We start from the raw sequence: 20,491 nt of genomic DNA, 5'->3' as shown, positions 1-20,491 counted from the left end.
ATGTCATCTCAGATTTTGGTTCCCATCTACATGTCAGACAGGTAATTTTTTAAGCTAATGAAGTTTGGGACACTTGTGTTTCTGTGTCTGGATGTGACACTCACTCGCACTATGATGCCCATGCGCTTGCTCTCGTAGGTAAAGGGGAAAATCTGCAGGATGGTGAAGTTCAGTATTTGTCCACTAGGTGTCCTCAGCTGCATTGAAGACTGATCTCTACCGACCAGCGTCAGACCGACACTCTCCGTCCACTGAACCAGAGACACCTAGTGCATAAGAGAGAGACAGATCAAAGGAGCTATCACTATATATAAAACCGCTGTGCATTTGCAAACTCCTGAGTTTCATGAAACAAATGTCATAAACAAACAGGAAGCAATCAGTCTGGCTTCTTCTCAACGCTCTAAGCAAATTTATTAAACGTGTCATGCTGTTTTCTTAAACAAAAAACAAACTGCAAATCAAACACAGAACTATATCGTTTTACATCTCAAATTGTTTCCTGCAACTGTTTTTTGGATGTGTGGCGCAGAAAATGCAAGTATGCAATGGGCCACCAATTATAAGCGTGTTCTCTTCTGGGAACATGTGAAGATGAAGGAAAAGCAGATGCCATCCATTAGTGTGACGCTGAAGGGGGGTAATTTCTGGGAGGCAGAAGTTATTGCCCAATAACTTCCAGACCAAGGGTTACAGAGAGATCAAAAAACCCGATTTCATATGCCCTCCCTGACTAGCTGCTAATAACATATCTCACAGCATCCAGATGGGCGGACTGCTGCCCAAAAAACAGCCCTCGCTGTTACAAACCAACAAATGAGGCTTATCCAAACTCTGTGTAGAAAAAGTGATGCCACTTTAAAGCATTCTGAGGTTTTTTTGTGTGTCCAGACCTATTAATTTATTTTTATTTTTTTTTACTAAATTTGTATAAAATAATACTTATTTATTCATTCATTCATTTTTTAATAAATACTGAGTTAAATAATAAACCAGCAAAATATTATATATATATGTGAATACGTTTTATGTATTTTTAAATAATTTAATTAAATAACAGTACAGTACAAATTATTTTCTGTTTTACTGTTATATTATGAATGTTTTCCATTTCTGAATTAATTTTTTTATTTCTAATTAACAAAACCTAGTGTGTGTGTGTGTGTGTATATATATATATATGCATTAATTATTTAATGCCGAAAATTATTTTAACGCGCATTAATGCACTTTTGTTATTATTATTATTATTATTATTATTATTATTATTTTGAAAGTCCGTTGCTCACTGGCTCTGAATTCACATACAGATGCACCATGGGTCACAGGAGGGGTGGGATGTTGATCCATACTGGCTTGGGATGTGTATCATCACGCGTATCAACCAATGAGAGCATTTGGGATGGGTCTACAGCAGCACCTACCTCCTGTGACCCATGGTTTGTCTGTATGTGAATTCAGAGCCAGTGAGCAACGGACTTTCACAATAATAAAAAACTGTTAACGTGTGATAAAATAATTGTCGCCGTTAATTAATATGTTCACTTGCCCAGCCCTAACATATATATATATATATATATACACGCGCACACACACACACACACACACACACACACACGCACACACCACACACACACATACACTGCCCGTCCAAAAAAAAAAAAGTCACCACCTGAATTTAACTAAGCAAATATTTAAGATCCTTCCATTGGATAATTACTGCATGGATGATTATGTTATGTGCCCAAAGAATGAGGTCAGCTGACTACCTGAATATACTGAATGACCAGGTTATTCCATCAATTTATTTTTTTTTCCCTGATGGCACGGGCATATTCCAAGACAATGCCAGGATTCATCGGGCTCAAATTGTGAAAGAGTGGTTCAGTGAGCATGCAACATCATTTTCACACATGGATTGGCCACCACAGAGTCCAGAGTCAGACCTTTACCCCAATGAGAATCTTTGGGATGTGCTGGAGAAGACTTTGTGCAGCGGTCTGACTCTCCCAAGATCGCACTGGCGAAAAATTAATGCAACTCTGGACAGGAATAAATGTTGTGACATTGCAGAAGCTTATCGAAATGATGCCTCGGCGAATGCGTGCCATAATCAAAGCTAAAGGCAGTCCAATGAAGTATTAGTGTGTGTGACTTTTTTTTTTTTGGATGGGCAGTGTATACAAAAATTGCTAGCCCGACGTCCAATTGTGTTGTGTTTTCCAGTCAGGCTACCAAAATGTATCACCGCCCTGGCCGATGGGCTCTTAAAAAGTGATATAAAATTCCTAACTTGATTTGCGTTGAATTCAAGAGTTTTAAAACATTCACAAGCATTTGGAGCTAGCATGCTGGATTCTGTGCGCACAGAGAGCCGCGTTTCAGACAATGTGTGTACACAGAACTGATTCCTCTTTCATGTATCCTTGCTTCTGAATGAACACATACACAAAATGATCTCAACATAACTGTCTCTGCAAGTATTCTCGTAAACACAGTCCTTATGTCTTAAGTGAACAAAAACAGTGGAGAAAGATATCTCCTGTGCATTATTATATTGGATCCATGCATTCGGTCTTAAAGGGGCAGCAGCCTATAAATACCTGCTGCTCCATTAGTGCCACCTGCTGTCAGAGAGTGACATTTGCATTTCATTCACAAAGCTAAAATCAGATCATTCTGTTTATGCTTCAAATTTGAAATTATACAATCCAAATAACATGTATTTAGCATCTTTTTTGGATAGTAAATAAAATGCAGTGGTTGCCTCTGATTTTAAATAGAGCACAGGCAAAGCCTTTGTTTAAATGAAGAGATTTCTTTTAGTTGTATATATATATTTTTTTATTTGATTTGGGATTTGTTTTAAAATTTCAAGTTAGTTTTATTATTTAACATTTCAATTTCACAAAGGAATATGCAGCATTTTGTCTGAGAAATAATAAAAGGACATTTGATTAGCATTAACATACAAAGAAAACAATACAAATAATTTCAGAAATTAAATTCTGTGTAACAAAATGCAATGACACAGGGAAAAAGTATTGAAGAAAGGGAGGTGCAAAAAGGCATCTTGAAGCTGGCTTCAACAAAGGCTTTTGTACAAAGTATTAAATAAATTTCAGTAAGCGTGTTCAATACTTTTTCCCTGTGTCATTGCATTTTATTACACAGAACTTAATTTCTGAACTTATTTGTATTGTTTTCTTTGTATGTATGGATTACTTGGGTTGTTACCGATATCTGGAGAAAATTTCATGTCAACAGCACCTTTAGAAATATATTTACTGAGAAAAATAGTGTTCAATATTATTTTACTCACTGTATATATATACCCTTTAACATCAGTTTAAAAAGCATGGGTAGAGAAGCAACAATTCTCTGTTAAACAATACCAGATCAGTGCGTCATGTCTTTCCAACAAACGTGGAGGTTCTGCTACAGAACATGTATATGCGTGCAGTCAGCTTCTCTGTGAACACATTCAGTCAGTGCGGCGGCATGCAGTGGTTAAAACCAAACCAGTAATGATGCGATTGGTGCCTACGTAACCACAGCATGGGTCAATTGATCACTGCATGCGTCACTCGCTCCTGGCCCGACTGATCTGTGTTTGGTGCCCAGAAATGATCGAATATGAGACAGCACATCTGCAGAAGTGAATATGCCAAATGCTCGACTCATCATTCGGGAATAATCTAATACATGGCCAGGGGATGATGAAATATGTGGCTACTCACAAATGATTCATTTAAAGTGAAATTAAGGATAGCTTCAGTGACAGCACAAAAGTACAGGCCGTTCACACCCATTTCATTCAGCAATTTACTTAATGTTTTTGCAAATTTATGTCTGTTTAAGTCACTGGAATAGAATGTCACAAGACTCTTTTCAAATGATTTTTTCTTTAAATAAATTTTTCTAACCATGTTCTACTCATGAAATTTCTTTTACTCATCATTCAAATGTTCATGTATCTATCTCATTTAAATGCTTATGTTTTATGAACTTGTAAGTATTAAATTTTAAATATTTGTTCATGTATTTGTACATTTGTGTATTTGTAAATTCCCTGGTTTTATAAATGCTTTTTACTTTTTAAAAATGTACATTTGTTTTTTGTTTTTTTTTTAATAGATTTAAATATATTTATATTTGGTATCTGTATAAATCATTGGAAAAAACATGTAAATTGTCACAGAATTTTTCTCTTAAAATAAATGTCTACTTATGTTTTATAAATGTTATTTAAGGTTTTTTAATTATCCAAATATTCATCTACTTATTTAATTTAAATTCTCATGTTTTATGAGTATTAAGTATTTAAATTATCATTGTATTCATAAAAGTAATGCAATTAAAAATGTTTTATTTTTTTTTAAATCTATTTAAAATTATTTAAATTGCATTGAATTGATCAAAAGTGATAATAAAGACTTTAATAATGTTACAAATTATTTCTATTTCAAATAAATGCTGTCAATTTTTTCAGAATTTTAAAGAATGTTTTTTTTTACTTTCTGTTCTTTAAAAAATAAAAAAATACATGATTTAAATATTTTTATTTTAAAATGAATACATTGAATATATTTATTTAAATTAATATATTGGTTTAAAATATGTATTTGTTCTGAAACTAGCATTATTTATAAATAAATATATATATACATTGATTTTAGAATGAATGAGACTGTGGTACCTCATCTGGACTGGAGGCTTGGTAAACCCTGCATGTGTCTTCATAGTGCATCTCAGCCTCTGCCTGATCCGTCACACCGTTGGACTCGTACACTGGGGTCACGTTGTGCACCAGCGCGATGGCCTTCACTGCCTCGTGCACTCGACTGCTGATGGTCTTCCTCACTTTGGGAGCGCCTGGTCCACGAGAGGCCTGCAGGTCTTGAGGAGGCTGTGGAGATCAGATTCATGTATAAAAACATTTCTTCACACCTAAAAGTATTTTTGTGTAAAGACAATACATAGTGCACATATAAAAATGCATTCTCATTATTTTGACTCATAATGACCAGATCTGAAGCTAAATGAGCACTTTAGGTTGACAAAATGATCAAAATATCCATGTCTCTAATTGCTTATATCCTGAAAACGGACTCATAAACGCTCCCAGATGTGTTGTATATATATATGAACAATTACCTTCAGCACTGAGCTACTATTTATAGAGCGCACAATTCTGAGGGCTAATGACAGAGTTTGTAAGTTCATATATAAGCTATTGAGAGGCCGGAGTACTTGTAACCCTGGTTTCCTGCCTCGGTGACCTCTGGTGTCAAACGGACAAAACATATCAGTGAGAGGTGAAAGGGACTTATTTTACAAGGACTTCACTGTTTGCTGGACTAAAGCTCAACAATTGTGCTTTGTAAAGCCTTTTCTAAACAGGAAGGTTATACAGTGGTGGGTGGTATGACCAAAATCATATATCGCAGATAAATCTAATCTACGTCATTGATATGATTTATTTACGCATTTATGCCTTTTGCAGATGCTTTTATTCAAAGCAATTTACATTGCATTAAAATTACACATTTTATCAGTTCATACATTCCCTCGGAAACGAATCTATGTCCTTGGTGCTGTTAACGCCATGCACAACACAGTTATATTTAAGGTTCAAATTTTGGATTAAATTTCATTGTTTTTCATTAGACTTTCAAAAGATTTTATTTAATCTCAAACATTGAGATTATATATCAATATGACAAAAAAATAATAATAATAATAATACATAAATAATTAAAAATAAAATCTAGAAACATAAAAATAGAAATAATAATATTAATTATTTTATTATATAATATAGATAATATGTATATATGATATAGTATATATAGTACAGACCAAAAGTTTGGAAACATTACTATTTTTAATGTTTTTGAAAGAAGTCTCCTCTGCTCATCAAGCCTGCTTTATTTGATCAAAAATACAGAAAAAACAGTAATATTGTGAAATATTATTACAACTTAAATAGTTTTCTATTTGAATATACTTTAAAAAAATAATTTATTCCTGTGATGCAAAGCTGAATTTTCAGCATCATTACTCCAGCCTTCAGTGTCACATGTAACATCCAGTCTATCACATCATTCTAATATTCTGAAATCATTCTAATATTCTGATTTATTATGAGTGTTGGAAACAGTTTGCTGCTGTCTAATATATTTGATGAATAAAAGGTTAAAAAGAACTGCATTTATTCAAAATAAGAAAAAAAAAATTCTAATAATATATATTTCTAATAATATATTTTCTTTACTTTCACTTTTTATCAATTTAACACATCCTTGCTGAATAAAAGTATTGATTTTATTAAAAAAAAAAAAAAAGAAAAAAAAATTACTGACCCCAAATTACTGACCAGTAGTGTATATTGTTATTACAAAATATTTATATTTTAAAAACATAGCTTCTTTTTTTTTTCTTTTTATTCATCAAAGTATCCTAAAAAAGTATCACATGTTCTGAAAAAATATTAAGCAGCAGAACTGTTTCCAACTTTGATAATGTATCATCATATTAGAATGATTTCTAAAGGATCATGTGATAATGATCCTAAAAATTCAGCTTTGCATCACAGAAATAAATGATAATTAAAGTATAATAAATTTAAAAAACAATTATTTTAAATTGTAATAATATATCACAATATTACATTTTTTTCTGTATTTTTGATCAAATAAATGCAGGCTTGATGAGCAGAAGAAACTTCTTTCAAAAACATTAAAAATAGTAATGTTTCCAAACTTTTGGTCTGTACTATATATATATTTAAATACTACTGCAATATTTCATGTAAAGTAATAAAAATTGTACACATGAAAATAATAATAATTAAGAAAAATTACTTTATTTTACAGTACAAGTATAAAATTACAATAATATTTATGGATGCCTTATTTATTTTTAAATGTTAAACCATCATCTTCTCATTACAAATTTTAGAAAAGATGGTTGGAGCACGCTGCATCATTGTACCTTTGCATAAATTACATATGCATTGTTATACTTTGGCCAAAAACTGGGTGTACATGAATTATTTTCAAAAATTGGATGCAAGCGTGCTCAGTTTTCCATGCAGGGAATCCTGGGGAATACCTGAGTGTAAGCGCTGAACACATGACTCTGCACTTCATCCATGGAGTCCATCCCGTACGCCACGGTTCCAAGATGGAGTCGTCTGAACACCATCTCATTCTGAGTGAGAGTCCCTGTGAAAAGCATTACATTAGTGAAGGGTGAGCCATCCTGCCTAAACAAACAGATCTGCTTATATGATTATAAATACTGGTAGTTGTTTTTAGTACCATTTAGTGTTGTTTTTAACTGAATCTAAAATTATTAAACATTACTTTCAATATTTGAAAAACATAAAAACATATATATAAAAAAACTAAACAAAGATAAATTAGAAATGTATACAAAATAGGTTTGTTGAAATACTAACATTTCTAAATACCAGATAAAAAAAAGAAAGATAAAAAAAAACTAATAAAAATGACAAAAGCACAAAACAAAATTACTAAGACCTAAAATAAAATTAAAAAGAAAACTGAAAAATGTAAAAATAAAAAGTCATTTAAATTAATAAATTAAAGTATATACATAATACTAAAATAACACTGGTAACATTTAAAGGTACCTATCAAATAAAAGAAGATCAAATGTCTAGATCAAGGTCTTAAAAGCGTAATTGCAGTTAACTAAAACTAAAACCATAAAAAAAAAAAGAAAAAAAAAAAAAATTTCAGTTACTTACTGAAATAACAAACTATAAAAACAAACATCTAGTCAACATTTCTTATTTTAAACTTTCAGGAAACATTTCTTATTTTATTTTAGTTAAACTTATGTACTAAAATAACTAAAATGGACATAAAATTAAATAAAACTATTAAATTAAAAAAAAAATGCAAAAACTCCTAAAATGACAAAAACAACAAAATTAACCTTTAATTAAAATTTTAATGAAAATTAAAAATAAAAGAAAAACAGTTCAAAATATTAATATTATCTCAATTACACTAAAATAACACCGGGTTCCAATGGTTGTAGTTGGGTTCGAATGTACAATCTTTCAGTCTAGACCTTCTTACTAATACACCACAACATGTCTTGTCTGTAAAATCTAGTTACAGCAATTATCTTATCAACTATTTTTAATCAGTAGGCAGTATACAGTACATACTGTACAGTATGCAATACACTAGCATTCGAGTTCAAACATAGCCAATAAAATAGAAATATCTGTGAAAGGAACCGTCAGCCTCTAACAACCTCCCCTGATCGACATGCACTTCCTGTAGCCAAAAACCTCAAACTAAACAATATAAACACTAATGGCTTGTTAATGACAAAGAGCCTCAGGTTTGTTTCCTGACACCTCTCGTGTCGGCCGCTCTTAAACAGAGCCTCTCGGTAGTATTTCAGTCAGGCGTCGCTGGTCTGCCCCTTACATTACGATGACCTCTGACCTCCTTTATTCACTGGCTCGGTCAAGCTACATCAGCGTCCGTGTGGGAAACAGGCTGTAATTTTACAGGCGGTCGAATGCATAAATTTGAAGGGTAGCGCTGGCTGACTCTGTGCGGTAAGTGTGTGAGGATGAGAACCTTCAGCTCGTCTCTGATTTAAGACTGTAATAAGTGGCATGTCTGCACTCTCGGCACACAAGTTTAAGCCCCATGGCAAGAGCCTCAGCTACCTGTGAGCTACTGGGAGAAACTTTTAAAAACACTTCAACACTATCAACTCTCTAACGCACCGGCACAACGCTCTCATTTCTGCTTTGGTTCATTCAGAAAAGCCCTTTGCATTAAGAAGCGTAAATTTAACTGTCAAAGCAATAACTTCCAGGCTCTCATTTCTGCTTTGGTTCATTCATAAAATTAATTTGCATTTTGTATAGACGTAACTAGACTTTTTCTAAAGAAAATATATGAGTGGTGATTGGCTCTGTTGTGATGTGGTTGCTAAGATGTTTCGATGGTTGCTAGGGTGCTGCTAATAAACAATATATTAAACCAATAATTTCCACAATACAACCAAATATTTCCCACAGTATATTCTGCTTTACTCTAAAACGCACTACTGTTCAAATTTTTGGGCTCGGTAAGATTTTTGTTTTTGAAATGTTTTTATTTGATTCAATTTACTTGATGAAAAATACAGCAAAAAAAAAAAGTTCCAAAGGAACAGCATTTATTTGAAATAAGAACTTTTTTGTAACATTATAAATGTCTTTACTGTCACAATTTAATGCATCTTTGCTGAATGAAAACATAAATTAATTACAAAAAATAAACAAAAACTGAGCCCAAACTTTTGAATGGTAGCATACGTTGTAACAAGTTAAATATGTTAAAAATCCAACTAAAATCTGTCACCTTTTGTCACTTTGTTAGCAAAAACGCAGATTTTACACAAGCTTTTCATTTGAAATGAAATCATACCAGTTTTGTCTGTGAGCAGATAAGAGATCCGGCCCAGCTGTTCTGGGAAGGTACTGGCTCGGACTACGGTCCCGGGGATTTTAGAGTCTTTCTTGATCATCCAACTGAACACCATTTTTCCCATGTCCAAATTCACACGCAAACTGAAAATAAAGCATAATAAGTGCTAAACATTAAGGATGCACCAACACTAAATTTCTCTGCCAATACTGATTATTCAGAATAATCAATTATTCAGGATAACATCTGCCTATACCGATAATTTATCGGTATATTTACCGATATATATCTCTTCCTACTAATGCTTTAAGCTATATAGGGAGCCTTCTCATTTGGTACATTACAATAATATTAGAGGTTAAAATTACAACAGAGCACAAACTCTATATTTTACTGCTTTAACTGATTTATTTTCAGATATAATAATTACACTCAAATAAAACTGAATTTGTACACAACTCAACTGCACATAAGCTAGTTTTTATAATAACATAATTTGGATTGACAGCATATAATTGGCCCTAATCACTGACTGTTTTTAAACAACTGGCTGATGGCCGATAATGCAGCTGCTTTATATCAGCTGATACCAATTACTGGCCGATACACTGGAGCATCCCATTATTGGCTTTTCAGCCACTTTCAGGAGAGAGTACTAGAAATTATACAGGAATGGGATTAAAAAAATCTTGCAAGCATTTGAAACTCTTGCCCAATATGTATTACAATTTGTGCAATTTGGTAGTCATAAAAATGCCAAACGTCAGTTGATTGATCGTTTAAGCATTACTGGACATTCAGCATTAAACATATCAAAGTATGATCTTAAAATTATTGACAGCTGTAGACTTTACCGACATATAGAGGAGAATAACTTCTACCTGATGGGGACGATGTTGGAGAAGAGCAGAAGGAAGCGGAAGATCTGGAGATACCAGCGTCCAGCGAAGTGCTGCAGAGCCACCATGACCAGAGACACCACCACCAGAGCTCCAAACAGGATCTTAGTCAGACAGTTCACTTCCAGGTCAAACAGGCCGATCTGCAACAGCACATCACATGCAGTAGGAGTGTGACACAGATTTCAAAGTTTTGGACTTGGTCTAAATTTATGTTGACTGCTAATTGTACCTTGTGTCTTGGGTTGGAGGTGTTCATTACACTGCGCAGCTCTTTACCGGTGTAAATCACCACCCCAACCACTGTGCCTGGATTAGAGAACAAAACATTTATGAGGAATATCTAACAAGCTTTTCTCAGCTTAAAAAAAAAGGAATGGCTGAGAAGCACTAAGCCACTTTGTGTCTGACCAGGATTTTGCAGGACTATTTGTTTTTTATTTTTGCAGCCAAAAATGGTTGAATTTGCTTTTCTCAAAAATCACAGAAATATTTGCAGCATTTTTGGTTGTTGCTTCAGTGAAAACCAACCAATAATCATGACGTAGTTTATGTAATTAGCGTCAGTAAAGGTAATCGTAATCTCTGAAATTGTGGTTCTGGTGCCTCATGCACATGGTGATACTAGCAAAAAAATAAAAAAAATTCAATGTAATAAATGATTACTTCATGTTTTTCAATTTCAAAATTCTATCATCATTGCCTATTGCTTTTAATATCATTTTTGTTGTATTATCAGCGATTGCATTCACTCGAAATATTACAAAATTGCATGTCCAGTAAATTAATGCACTTACTGGAATCTAATCAACTGGTGAATATATTAGTATTCATTTAATCAGCTACATTCATTATTACATTTAGTAGTTTAATAGTATCATTAAACTAATCAAATAAGACTAACAATGCACAGTTCACTTGGAGTTCCATTAAAATCTCTGATTGATATATATTATTAATTATTAATATTTTTCTGTTTGTAAGACATTATTTTCCGCTGTTTACCAGAAGCAATGACAGTGCTCGCCCACAGAGTGTTCTCAATGCTCAGACTTTCATTAACTGGAGGGTCTCCATCTTCCTGTCAGATGCAAAACAAAAAGCACGGCACACAATGAGGGTTTTGTCAGTACTAAAATAACACATCTCCTCTGACGAACGATGAGATGTGCACTCACTCTAGTGAAGGTACCGATGAAGTTATGGATGTCAATGTTCGGTTCTTCAGCATAAACAAATGATCTGATCTGCAGTAGATCCTGAGGAAATGTAGAAATAACTTCTTTAAGCCATTTATGACAACATGAAATAGCATTCAAAACTAATTTAACATCCATGATTAACCTCCACAATAATACCAACAAAAAACTGTAATGATGAAAATTAAGGCTTTTAAGGATAATATTTATAGTCAACAATTCTTAAACTCATGTTCTGCAATTCCTTTTCTTAAAGGTAATGCTTTTTGTGTGTTTTCTGGATTAACTATTTCATTTTTATCCATGCAATGTGCAAAAAAATAACAATAAAGTTGATTTTGACTTTCAATAAAACAAAAAATAACATTGTTAGGTTAGTGTAACACTTGTTTGAAAATATGTCTTTGTTTGTAATTGTGAACTAGCTAAAGATCAGATCTCAATATGTGATGAATTTATGCAAAAAATCCAAGAAAATCCAATGCTCTTTTATGACTTTTAATAACAAAGGAATCATGGACTAAACTCACAGCAGCGGTAGGAAGTCTCTGTGTACAGGCCACAGGGAGGCGCAGTTTCCAATCAGTTTCTCCATCCAACTGATCAGTCCTCAGAAAACAGGAGCCTTTAGGATGTAAAACAGGAAAACAATGTCGAAATATACATCTAAATATTTTAGGATACAAAAAAGTGAGTCTGATATCCCTAATTATTGTTTCTGGAGACATTTTAAACAGAACATTTTATTGAAATGTCTTTCTGGTGAACTCCAGAGGGCAGTGTGACTCAAAAAAAAAAAGTTTCTGTTTGACTGAATAGTATCTTTACCCACCGGCCACATGCAGTGTCTAAACTGATTAAATGTGCTCTTCAGCCAAACTGAACTGCTAGTCATGCAAAGAACTCCAGTAAGCATAAAAAAGCTAGTGCTGCCATTAGAGCATGTCACCTTCCCAGCCCCCACTCATTTAAAGATATCTTACTCTGCCATTCAACCCTGGACTCTTAATAATTGCCTAATGGTGTCCATCTGCGGGGCAGATAACAATGCTTCCCTTCCCGTAACACTAACACATCAAGCACTACTGGCAACTTCCACCCCCCCAAAAAGGAAATCTCAGCCAGGCGGAATTCCAGCACTGAAAAAAAGTTCATTGGATCTATTTAGACCAATTAGTAGCTACTCATTTTTCCAAAACCTACAAACATGGAGACTAAAAAGTTGTTTATGAGAGTTTTTATCTTAGCAACAAAACTACACAATAAAGCTTGACCCGATTTGCTTATTCAGATGAATCATTGTCTTTTTTCGTTCCTGATGGCACTTTAAATTTGTTTGCAGTGTCTCATTTTTAAATTTTGAGCTACTTTGCATGCCTTGATTTTCCTTCTGGCTACCTTGAAATTTGAAAGACAAAAAGATTGTCATTCAAGATCGCATCAGTCTCTCAACACAGCATCTACTGTGAGGTGACCAGATTTCTAGTTCAAAAGTCAATTTATCAGTGTGAAAAGAATAAGAAAACGGGCAAATACACTAGTTTTGTGATTATGGCAAATGTAGTAAAGTGATGAAGTATGAAGTATGAAACATCATACTCTAAATTATATTTAGTCATGAGCACACTTGATGTCAAAATAAATTGGTAATATGTTAATCATCTAAATAATAAATGCATGAATCTAACAGAATAAATTTAATAAACTGGTAAGGAATAACTACAGAGCAGTTTTTGCTATATAAATATATGGCAATATAAAAATAAATATATACAAATAAACATAAAAATAACTACAAATATATGTTCTGTCAGTAAAGTTTGTTTGTGATTGTTTTTAATTGTCTTGTTTAATGAGTTCATCTTATTCTAGAACAAAATAAAGATAAAATTAAATCTTAGAAACTGGTAAGTAATAACTATGGGGCCTTTTTTGCTATATTGGGGCTTTGTTAAAAAAAAACATATAAAATATACAATAATATAAATATAAAGTTGGTTTGTGACTGTTTTTTTCTTTTTGTCTAAAACTAAAAATAAAGATGATAAGTAATAATTATGGGGCTTTTTTACTATATAAATATAAATCGATATATAAATCAATACTGACCAATTATATAAATATAAAAATATGTTCTGTCCGTAAAGTCTGTTTGTGATTGTTTTTAATTGTTCTGTTTCATTTTTTTAAGTTTTAATGTTTAACTTATTTTTAATTCTAAAAGTAAAAATACAGATAAATTCCATTTTAAGTAATAACTATGGGGCCTTTTTTACTATATTAATATAAAACAATAGAAAAATATATAAATAATGTATATAAATTATGTAATTATGAAAATATTATAAATAATATAATATTAAATATATATTTTATGTTATTTAAGTTTTGTTTGTTTGTGTTTTTTTTTGTTTTTTTTGTTTAGTTTGTTTTTTTTTTTTATTATAAAAAAGATAAAATTTAATTTTAGAAACTGGTAAGTAATAACTATGGGGCCTTTTTTGCTATATAATTATAAAACAACATAAAAATATACAAATAATATAAATATAAAGTTTGTTTGTGACTGTTTTTGTCTTTTTGTCTAAAACTAAAAATAAAGATGATAAGTAATGAATATGGGGCTTTTTTACTATATAAATATAAATCGATTTGTGATTTTTTAATTTATGATTATAAGTAGTTATTTTGGTGATTTTTTACTATTTATATAAATTTTTTTATTTTTTTAAATTTTAATGTTTAACTTATTTTTAATTCTAAAAGTAGAAATACAGATAAATTACATTTTAAGTGATAACTATGGGGCCTTTTTTACTATATTAATATAAAAAATAGAAAAATATATAAATAATGTATATAAATAAAATATGCAAATAATATAAACATAAATATAAATATATGTTCTGTCTGTAAAGTTTGTTTGTGATTGTTTTTAATTGTTTTGTTGTTTTGTTTTAATATTTATTTATTAATATTTTTTTTATATTTTTTATATAATGTTGAAATTATGATTTAATTATTTTTTCAAATTGTATAATGTTTTATAATGTTTTATGAACAGGACAAGTCTGGTCACACTAACCTAAAGCAGTCAGGGTTTAAAGAGAATTTCAAAAATCACATTGCATGCCATCTTTCTGGGCAATTTCAGCGCAGATCATTAAATGTCTGAGATTTAGGCTAATGCCTCCATCTACATGCAGTTGCCCTCGCGGCCATGTCATTTCCCCTGCCCTTTTGTTTGGGAAATTTGGATGAATGACCGACAGATGTTTACCATTTCTTTCAGAGGTCCTCAGGAAGATCATGTCAGCAGGAACACGCTGATTCTATAAAGGGAGAGATAGGGATTAAAGGAGAAGAAAGAGAGAAAAACAAGGTAAAAGATAAAGACTCGAGCATGTCGTCAGCAGCAGTCACCTTGGTTTAGTTGTATGAGTTCAGTTTGGCTTTAATCTACTCAATTACCAGTATTCGGCTGGTTTTAAGAGTACGGCCCGCAGCAAATCACTGGGTGGTGCCCCGTGGCAGCTCTGACCGCCCGTTCCACCCGGCCTGACCCCCGCTTCACTCCCAGCTCTGTTTGTAGTTATTAGAAGATGAATTCGCCACGCTATTAAACTCGGCAGATGTTTCAAAACATCGGACAGGACTTCGGTATCTCAGACGTGGGCTACGCTTTTAATCAATTACGCTTTTACTATATGTAACCCATAACCCATATGCAAGCTCTAAATATTAAACCCAATTGGATTTTCCACAGATTAGGGCTAGAAGATCAAACGTATTACATTAAAGGTGAAATACAACCAGAAAGCTGCTGACATAATTGATTTATCAAGTCTAAATAATAATTCAAATACTACAAAATCTGTGACAATTATTATATTATATTATATTATATTATGTTGATATACATTGATTTTTTGCAGTATGTTCATGACAATCAAGCACATTTTTCTCCTAATTTTCATTAGCATAATGAAAACATTTGATCGATTTATTTATTTTTTTAATATTTTGTGTTAATGTAATACAGTAAACAAGTAATAGAAACCTAATTTAAAATATAACAAAATAAATTCTAGATTTTATCTTAGAATTTACATATTTTTAAGTCATTTTTTGTAATATAGTAAAAATATTGTGTTAATGACAGTATAATAACACTAACCTAATTAAAATTAAATTCCAAATGCTGAGATGTGTATGCATGTGTGTGTGAGTATAATAACACTAACCTAATTAAAATTAAATTCCAAATGCTGAGATTTGTAATTAAATTCCAAATGTTGTGATGTTTATGTATTTTTGTGTGTTTGTCATATATTAGATTTTTAAAAGTTATGTCATGTAATTTTATGTATATATATATATATATAAGGTATATATATATATATATATAGGTCTATATATATATATATATATATATATATATATATATATATATATATATATATATATATAAAATACTGAAGATAATGAACTGTTGCAGTATGTTCATGACATTTAAGCACATTTTCCACCCACTTTTCATTACAATAATGCAAAAATTATAAGAGTTTAATTTGCATATTTTTTTTATATACGGTGTTAATGTAATATTGTAAACAAAATACTGTATTAAAAGCAACAGAAACCAAAACTGAAATATATAATGAGAATTTGGTGAGGAAAACAGTAAAATAATGCTCAAATGCATTATCTTTATGCAAAACATGCAAATATATATATAATTTTTTTTTTTTTAAAGTTTGGGGTGAAAAGAATGTGAGCTGGACATGCTTTCATTAGATTCACACATGAGGTTGCCTAATAATAAAGTTTTTTTTACTGTGCTTTTTTAACAAAACCAGATTGAGCGCAGCATGTGTGAGCCGTCTTTCTGTGTAAAATCAACATTTTTAAGAAAATTAGCCTGGTGGGTAATTGGAGACTGCGGACGTGTCTCAAATTTCATGTTCTCAGACTTCACAGGGGGAAACCAACAGTGCAATTCCCTTACAATAGGCTTCAGTCTACACGGCAGAAAGGCAACAGTTGAACAAAAGGCAACACTAAATACCAGAGTGGAATTAGGCAGGATTACTAATAACCAACCACTGGCCTCGGGTCACATGTTTCAGTCATTCAAAATGATTGACAGCTCTTTTCAGCATTAAAAGCTCATAGACCTTTTTGATCCACTGGTTACTTTAATAAATAACTACAATCCAAATATTCTATGTTGGAGTTTTAGATCTATAACAAAACTAAGCTCTAGTGTGTGAAAACCTTACATTTTCAGTTTGAAAATGCACATTCTAGCACAATCTTCATTTTACATATACATATAAAGCTTGTTATGTCTTACCGCCCCATTGAGGGGTCAAATTGCCCTAATCTCAGGGGAAGGTAAACAGCTAAAGCATTGAGAGGTATGAGATGCCATTTGTCAGAAGATCTCAATTCCTAACAATGAGTGAGCTGATTAGCAAACCAACCTTTTCAACAATGATAAGATCTCCAACCTGGATGCCACTACTTTTCACCTTCACAGTTCCTGCGGAGAGAGATAAAGAGAAATTCAGACTGATGCATTTCAAAAAAAGTGTGAAAATTGTAGCTGAAGCATTCAATAATTATTTTAAACATATAAAAGCAATCCGTCTGAAGAAGCAATGCCTAAAATCTGAAAATCTTCAACTGATCTAGAGTTCCCACAATTTTTAGGGCAATTTCTAGCCAGTTGCATATTTCAGAGCAAAGTAAAAAAGTACAAAAAGATTATTTACAGATAATTTTGCCAATATTCACTTGGAAAACTGAGGTATGTACACTCAGATCAACGAGGCCTACGATCAATCAGTTACAAAAATAAATACAAAACCTGTGCTAAATGAAAAGCTGACACAAAGATTGAATGATAATAATTTAGCTTAATGAGAAATTCTAGGTCAGTCATTTTTAACAAGAAACACCACAAGTGTAATAAGATTGAAAAACAAAGAATAATAAAATGAATAAAAAGTACAAAAATCTGAAAAACCAATGCCTAAAATCTAAAAATCTTCAATTTATTTAATTTTCCACAACTTTTCGGCAATTCCACACCAATTTCTAGCCAATTTCATAATTCAGATCAAATCAAAACTACAAAAGCTCATAATTTAAAAAGAAATTTCCATGACTTTCTGTTCGATCCTCATACATTGTGCACTAGAAAAGGTTTATAATCTCCCATTAAACAACAACTTGCATAATAGGAATCAATGTAATAATAAAAAAGCATCTGTCAGAGGTTTCACCCGTGGCCCTACTTCTGCATATTTCATGATAAAACCTCCAGTGAAGACTCACATATTTAAGCCTTCTTTAAGTCCCCATTCAGATTTCTCAAAAGCTCTGAGTGCATATGAGATTTCCATTTGTTTTTAGACAATACCCTCCTATGCGGCTTTACAAGAGTGCTGTGAGAACGATCTCTCGTTCCATTGAAAATACACAGCTAAAATTGTTTGGAAAAGGTCAGGGACCTTTAACCCCTGTGGAGACCTTTACCAATGCATATGTAAGACATTAGCACATATGTATATGTGCATTCTTTTTAGAATAAAAGGAGACTTTTATTGCATTTAGTGCAGTACTGTTGCAGATTTGTTTTATACAAACAAACAATTAAATCAGTGTTGGTTATATTGGGTTTTGATAAATTATTGTGTCAATTCAGCCTATATTTTATCCCTATCACCTACTCCACTGGTTTAAACCGTTCCCCTACAGGTTGGTCACTTGGTATCGTCCCCTTAAATTTCAAACTTCCAGAAACCAGGAAAAACAGTGTTCTGCTCCGGAAGGTGTGACCTGCGACCATAAATCCCACACCCACCTTTAATGGTGTGAGTCTATTAAAAAACGAGTTGAGGGCCAGTTTAAATATGATGAACTTTGATGTTTTTCATCCCTGTTGGTCTGGGCAGGGCAATCACAAGCCCTCCCATGTAGCCAGCAAATGCCACAGCTCGGCTCTATGAGCCTTATATGGAGGCCGTTACTGCCGAGCGTGCATACACAGGGTTTATGAGAGAAGAGAGCCTGCCAGATCAAAGGAAGGCATGTGATGGAAACGGCAGGCGGTTCTCTTCCTTTTTTATTGTCAGACGCTTTTCATCCCCTGGTATATGATACAATTTACATCCCTACCTCAATTTAAAGACAAACAGCAATCTGTTTTATGGCTGATGCATCTGTATACTTTAGCAAGCCTCATATGAATAAAAAGGGCAGTGTAGCATTGTTGCTGTTTTTTTTTTCTTTTTCGTATTTTATGGTTTTTTTTTTTTTTTTTTATTTTTTTTTTTTTTTTATTTTTGGTTTTTTATGTTTGTTTTTTTTATTTTGTTGAATTTTTATTTTTCTATATTACCAATTTATGTTATTGTTTTTTTTTCATTTTGTTTTCTTTCAGTTAGCAAAGGATTTGTTTTTCTTCTTAGAACAGATTGATGGAAAAAGAGTAAAAAAAAAAAAACATCATTTGTATACAATTTTGTCAATATTCACTATATATCTGAGGTGCATACGTTTAGATCAATGAGGCCTACCATCAACCAGCTCAAAAAAGAAATACAAAACCTTTGCTAAATATAAGAAAATAAGTTTACAAAATGATTGAATCCAAGATTTCATAATAATACAGCCAACAAGAAATTTATAATCAAGTATTTGTAGGCCGGTCATTTTTGACCAGGAATACCACATGTACATCAAAAAATATAAATATATATACACACACACAAATTTATGGGGAAGTTGTTATAACTTGTGTCAGCAAAGTCTGAAAATAAAATTTAAAATTTACACTACAAAAATAAAATAAATTGCTTAACAACAACAACATATCTTTAACTTATTGCAAAAATTCTGAAAGTGAGCAAATGTTTTATAATTCCATTTACAACACACACGTAATGTGTAAAATGATATCTATGGCAAACATAAAAAAATAAAATAACAAAAACACTACAGAAATAACAAATCTGTATCTTGAACTGAATGCACACTGCTAGACTTTCACAAAAACATTGATATGTATGAGAACAACATTAAAATGCATTGCATCTACAGCAAAAAAATTCATGTAAAAAAAAAAATCTATGAAAAAAATAAAACCCCACAAATCTGATTGCTCATTGCAAACATTTGCAACATGCGTTTAGTGCCTACATTACAAATCCATGTGCACTGAATCAACCTAAAAAACATTTAGGTCTACAACAAACAACAACAACAAAAAGTGATTGCTAATTACAAGGCATTTACATAACAAATCATTGCATAGAGAATCAACATTCAAATCTACGCCAAACAATAAAACGGGAACATTAAAAATATACAAAACCAGCAAATAACTCTCTCCCGCTGATTGCTCACTTCGCAACATTTACAACACACATTTACCTAACAAATCAAGGCATAAGGAATCAGCTTCATCCAATAAATCTACAAAAAAAATGCGTGGCAAACAAAATGCTTTATAGGTGGAAACAATGGCTCACCTCTTGTGGAGAGTTTACTGTAGATCTGTGAATTGACCTCTTTGTCCCGTAGGAAACATCGCATCTCCTCGACAGCTTCCCTCACGATCGTAATAATCAAAACAAACCCTTATGAAAAACAAAGCAAAAAATGTATCAATTTTGACCATGCACATTTATATTATAAGCCTGTTTATCATGACAAAACTGTGGTCGGACTCACCAGAGGAACCCAGTACGTATACAGAGCTCCTAATCTGAGCTCATTCACAAACTGTGAGCAGGCCAGCAGCAGAAAGTACAGGTTGAAGAAGTATTTGAACTGGTTAAACAACACCTGTAAACACAAACACACGATATGACTCATAGTTTGAACAAAACTTGGTAAAAATAATTGTACTATG

At 32.2% G+C, this 20,491-nt stretch overlaps 1 protein-coding gene across 2 annotated transcripts in view; it reads right to left on the bottom strand.

The window, feature by feature from the left end:
- Positions 1–20,491, bottom strand: part of LOC109113006 (probable phospholipid-transporting ATPase IIA) — a 54,057-nt gene that overhangs the window by 30,116 nt on the left and 3,450 nt on the right. For both annotated transcript variants that reach the window (XR_006158299.1, XM_042751517.1), the window contains exons 3-15: positions 20,311–20,424; positions 20,109–20,217; positions 17,055–17,113; positions 14,849–14,900; positions 12,099–12,193; positions 11,548–11,628; positions 11,375–11,450; positions 10,602–10,678; positions 10,352–10,512; positions 9,471–9,613; positions 7,117–7,229; positions 4,700–4,909; positions 105–266 (exon numbers count right to left, since the gene is read on the bottom strand). Coding sequence is in view for 1 of the 2 variants with exons in the window: in XM_042751517.1 (XP_042607451.1) it covers positions 105–266; positions 4,700–4,909; positions 7,117–7,229; positions 9,471–9,613; positions 10,352–10,512; positions 10,602–10,678; positions 11,375–11,450; positions 11,548–11,628; positions 12,099–12,193; positions 14,849–14,900; positions 17,055–17,113; positions 20,109–20,217; positions 20,311–20,424 (1,452 nt within the window). In the remaining variant the exon portion in view is untranslated. The remainder of the gene's footprint in view (positions 1–104; positions 267–4,699; positions 4,910–7,116; positions 7,230–9,470; positions 9,614–10,351; positions 10,513–10,601; positions 10,679–11,374; positions 11,451–11,547; positions 11,629–12,098; positions 12,194–14,848; positions 14,901–17,054; positions 17,114–20,108; positions 20,218–20,310; positions 20,425–20,491) is intronic.

The sequence above is a fragment of the Cyprinus carpio genome, chromosome B23 (assembly GCF_018340385.1).
Source record: "Cyprinus carpio isolate SPL01 chromosome B23, ASM1834038v1, whole genome shotgun sequence".
Lineage (NCBI taxonomy): Eukaryota > Metazoa > Chordata > Actinopteri > Cypriniformes > Cyprinidae > Cyprinus > Cyprinus carpio.
Note: the sequence above shows the minus strand (reverse complement) of the source record. Positions and strands in the feature narration are given on the sequence as shown.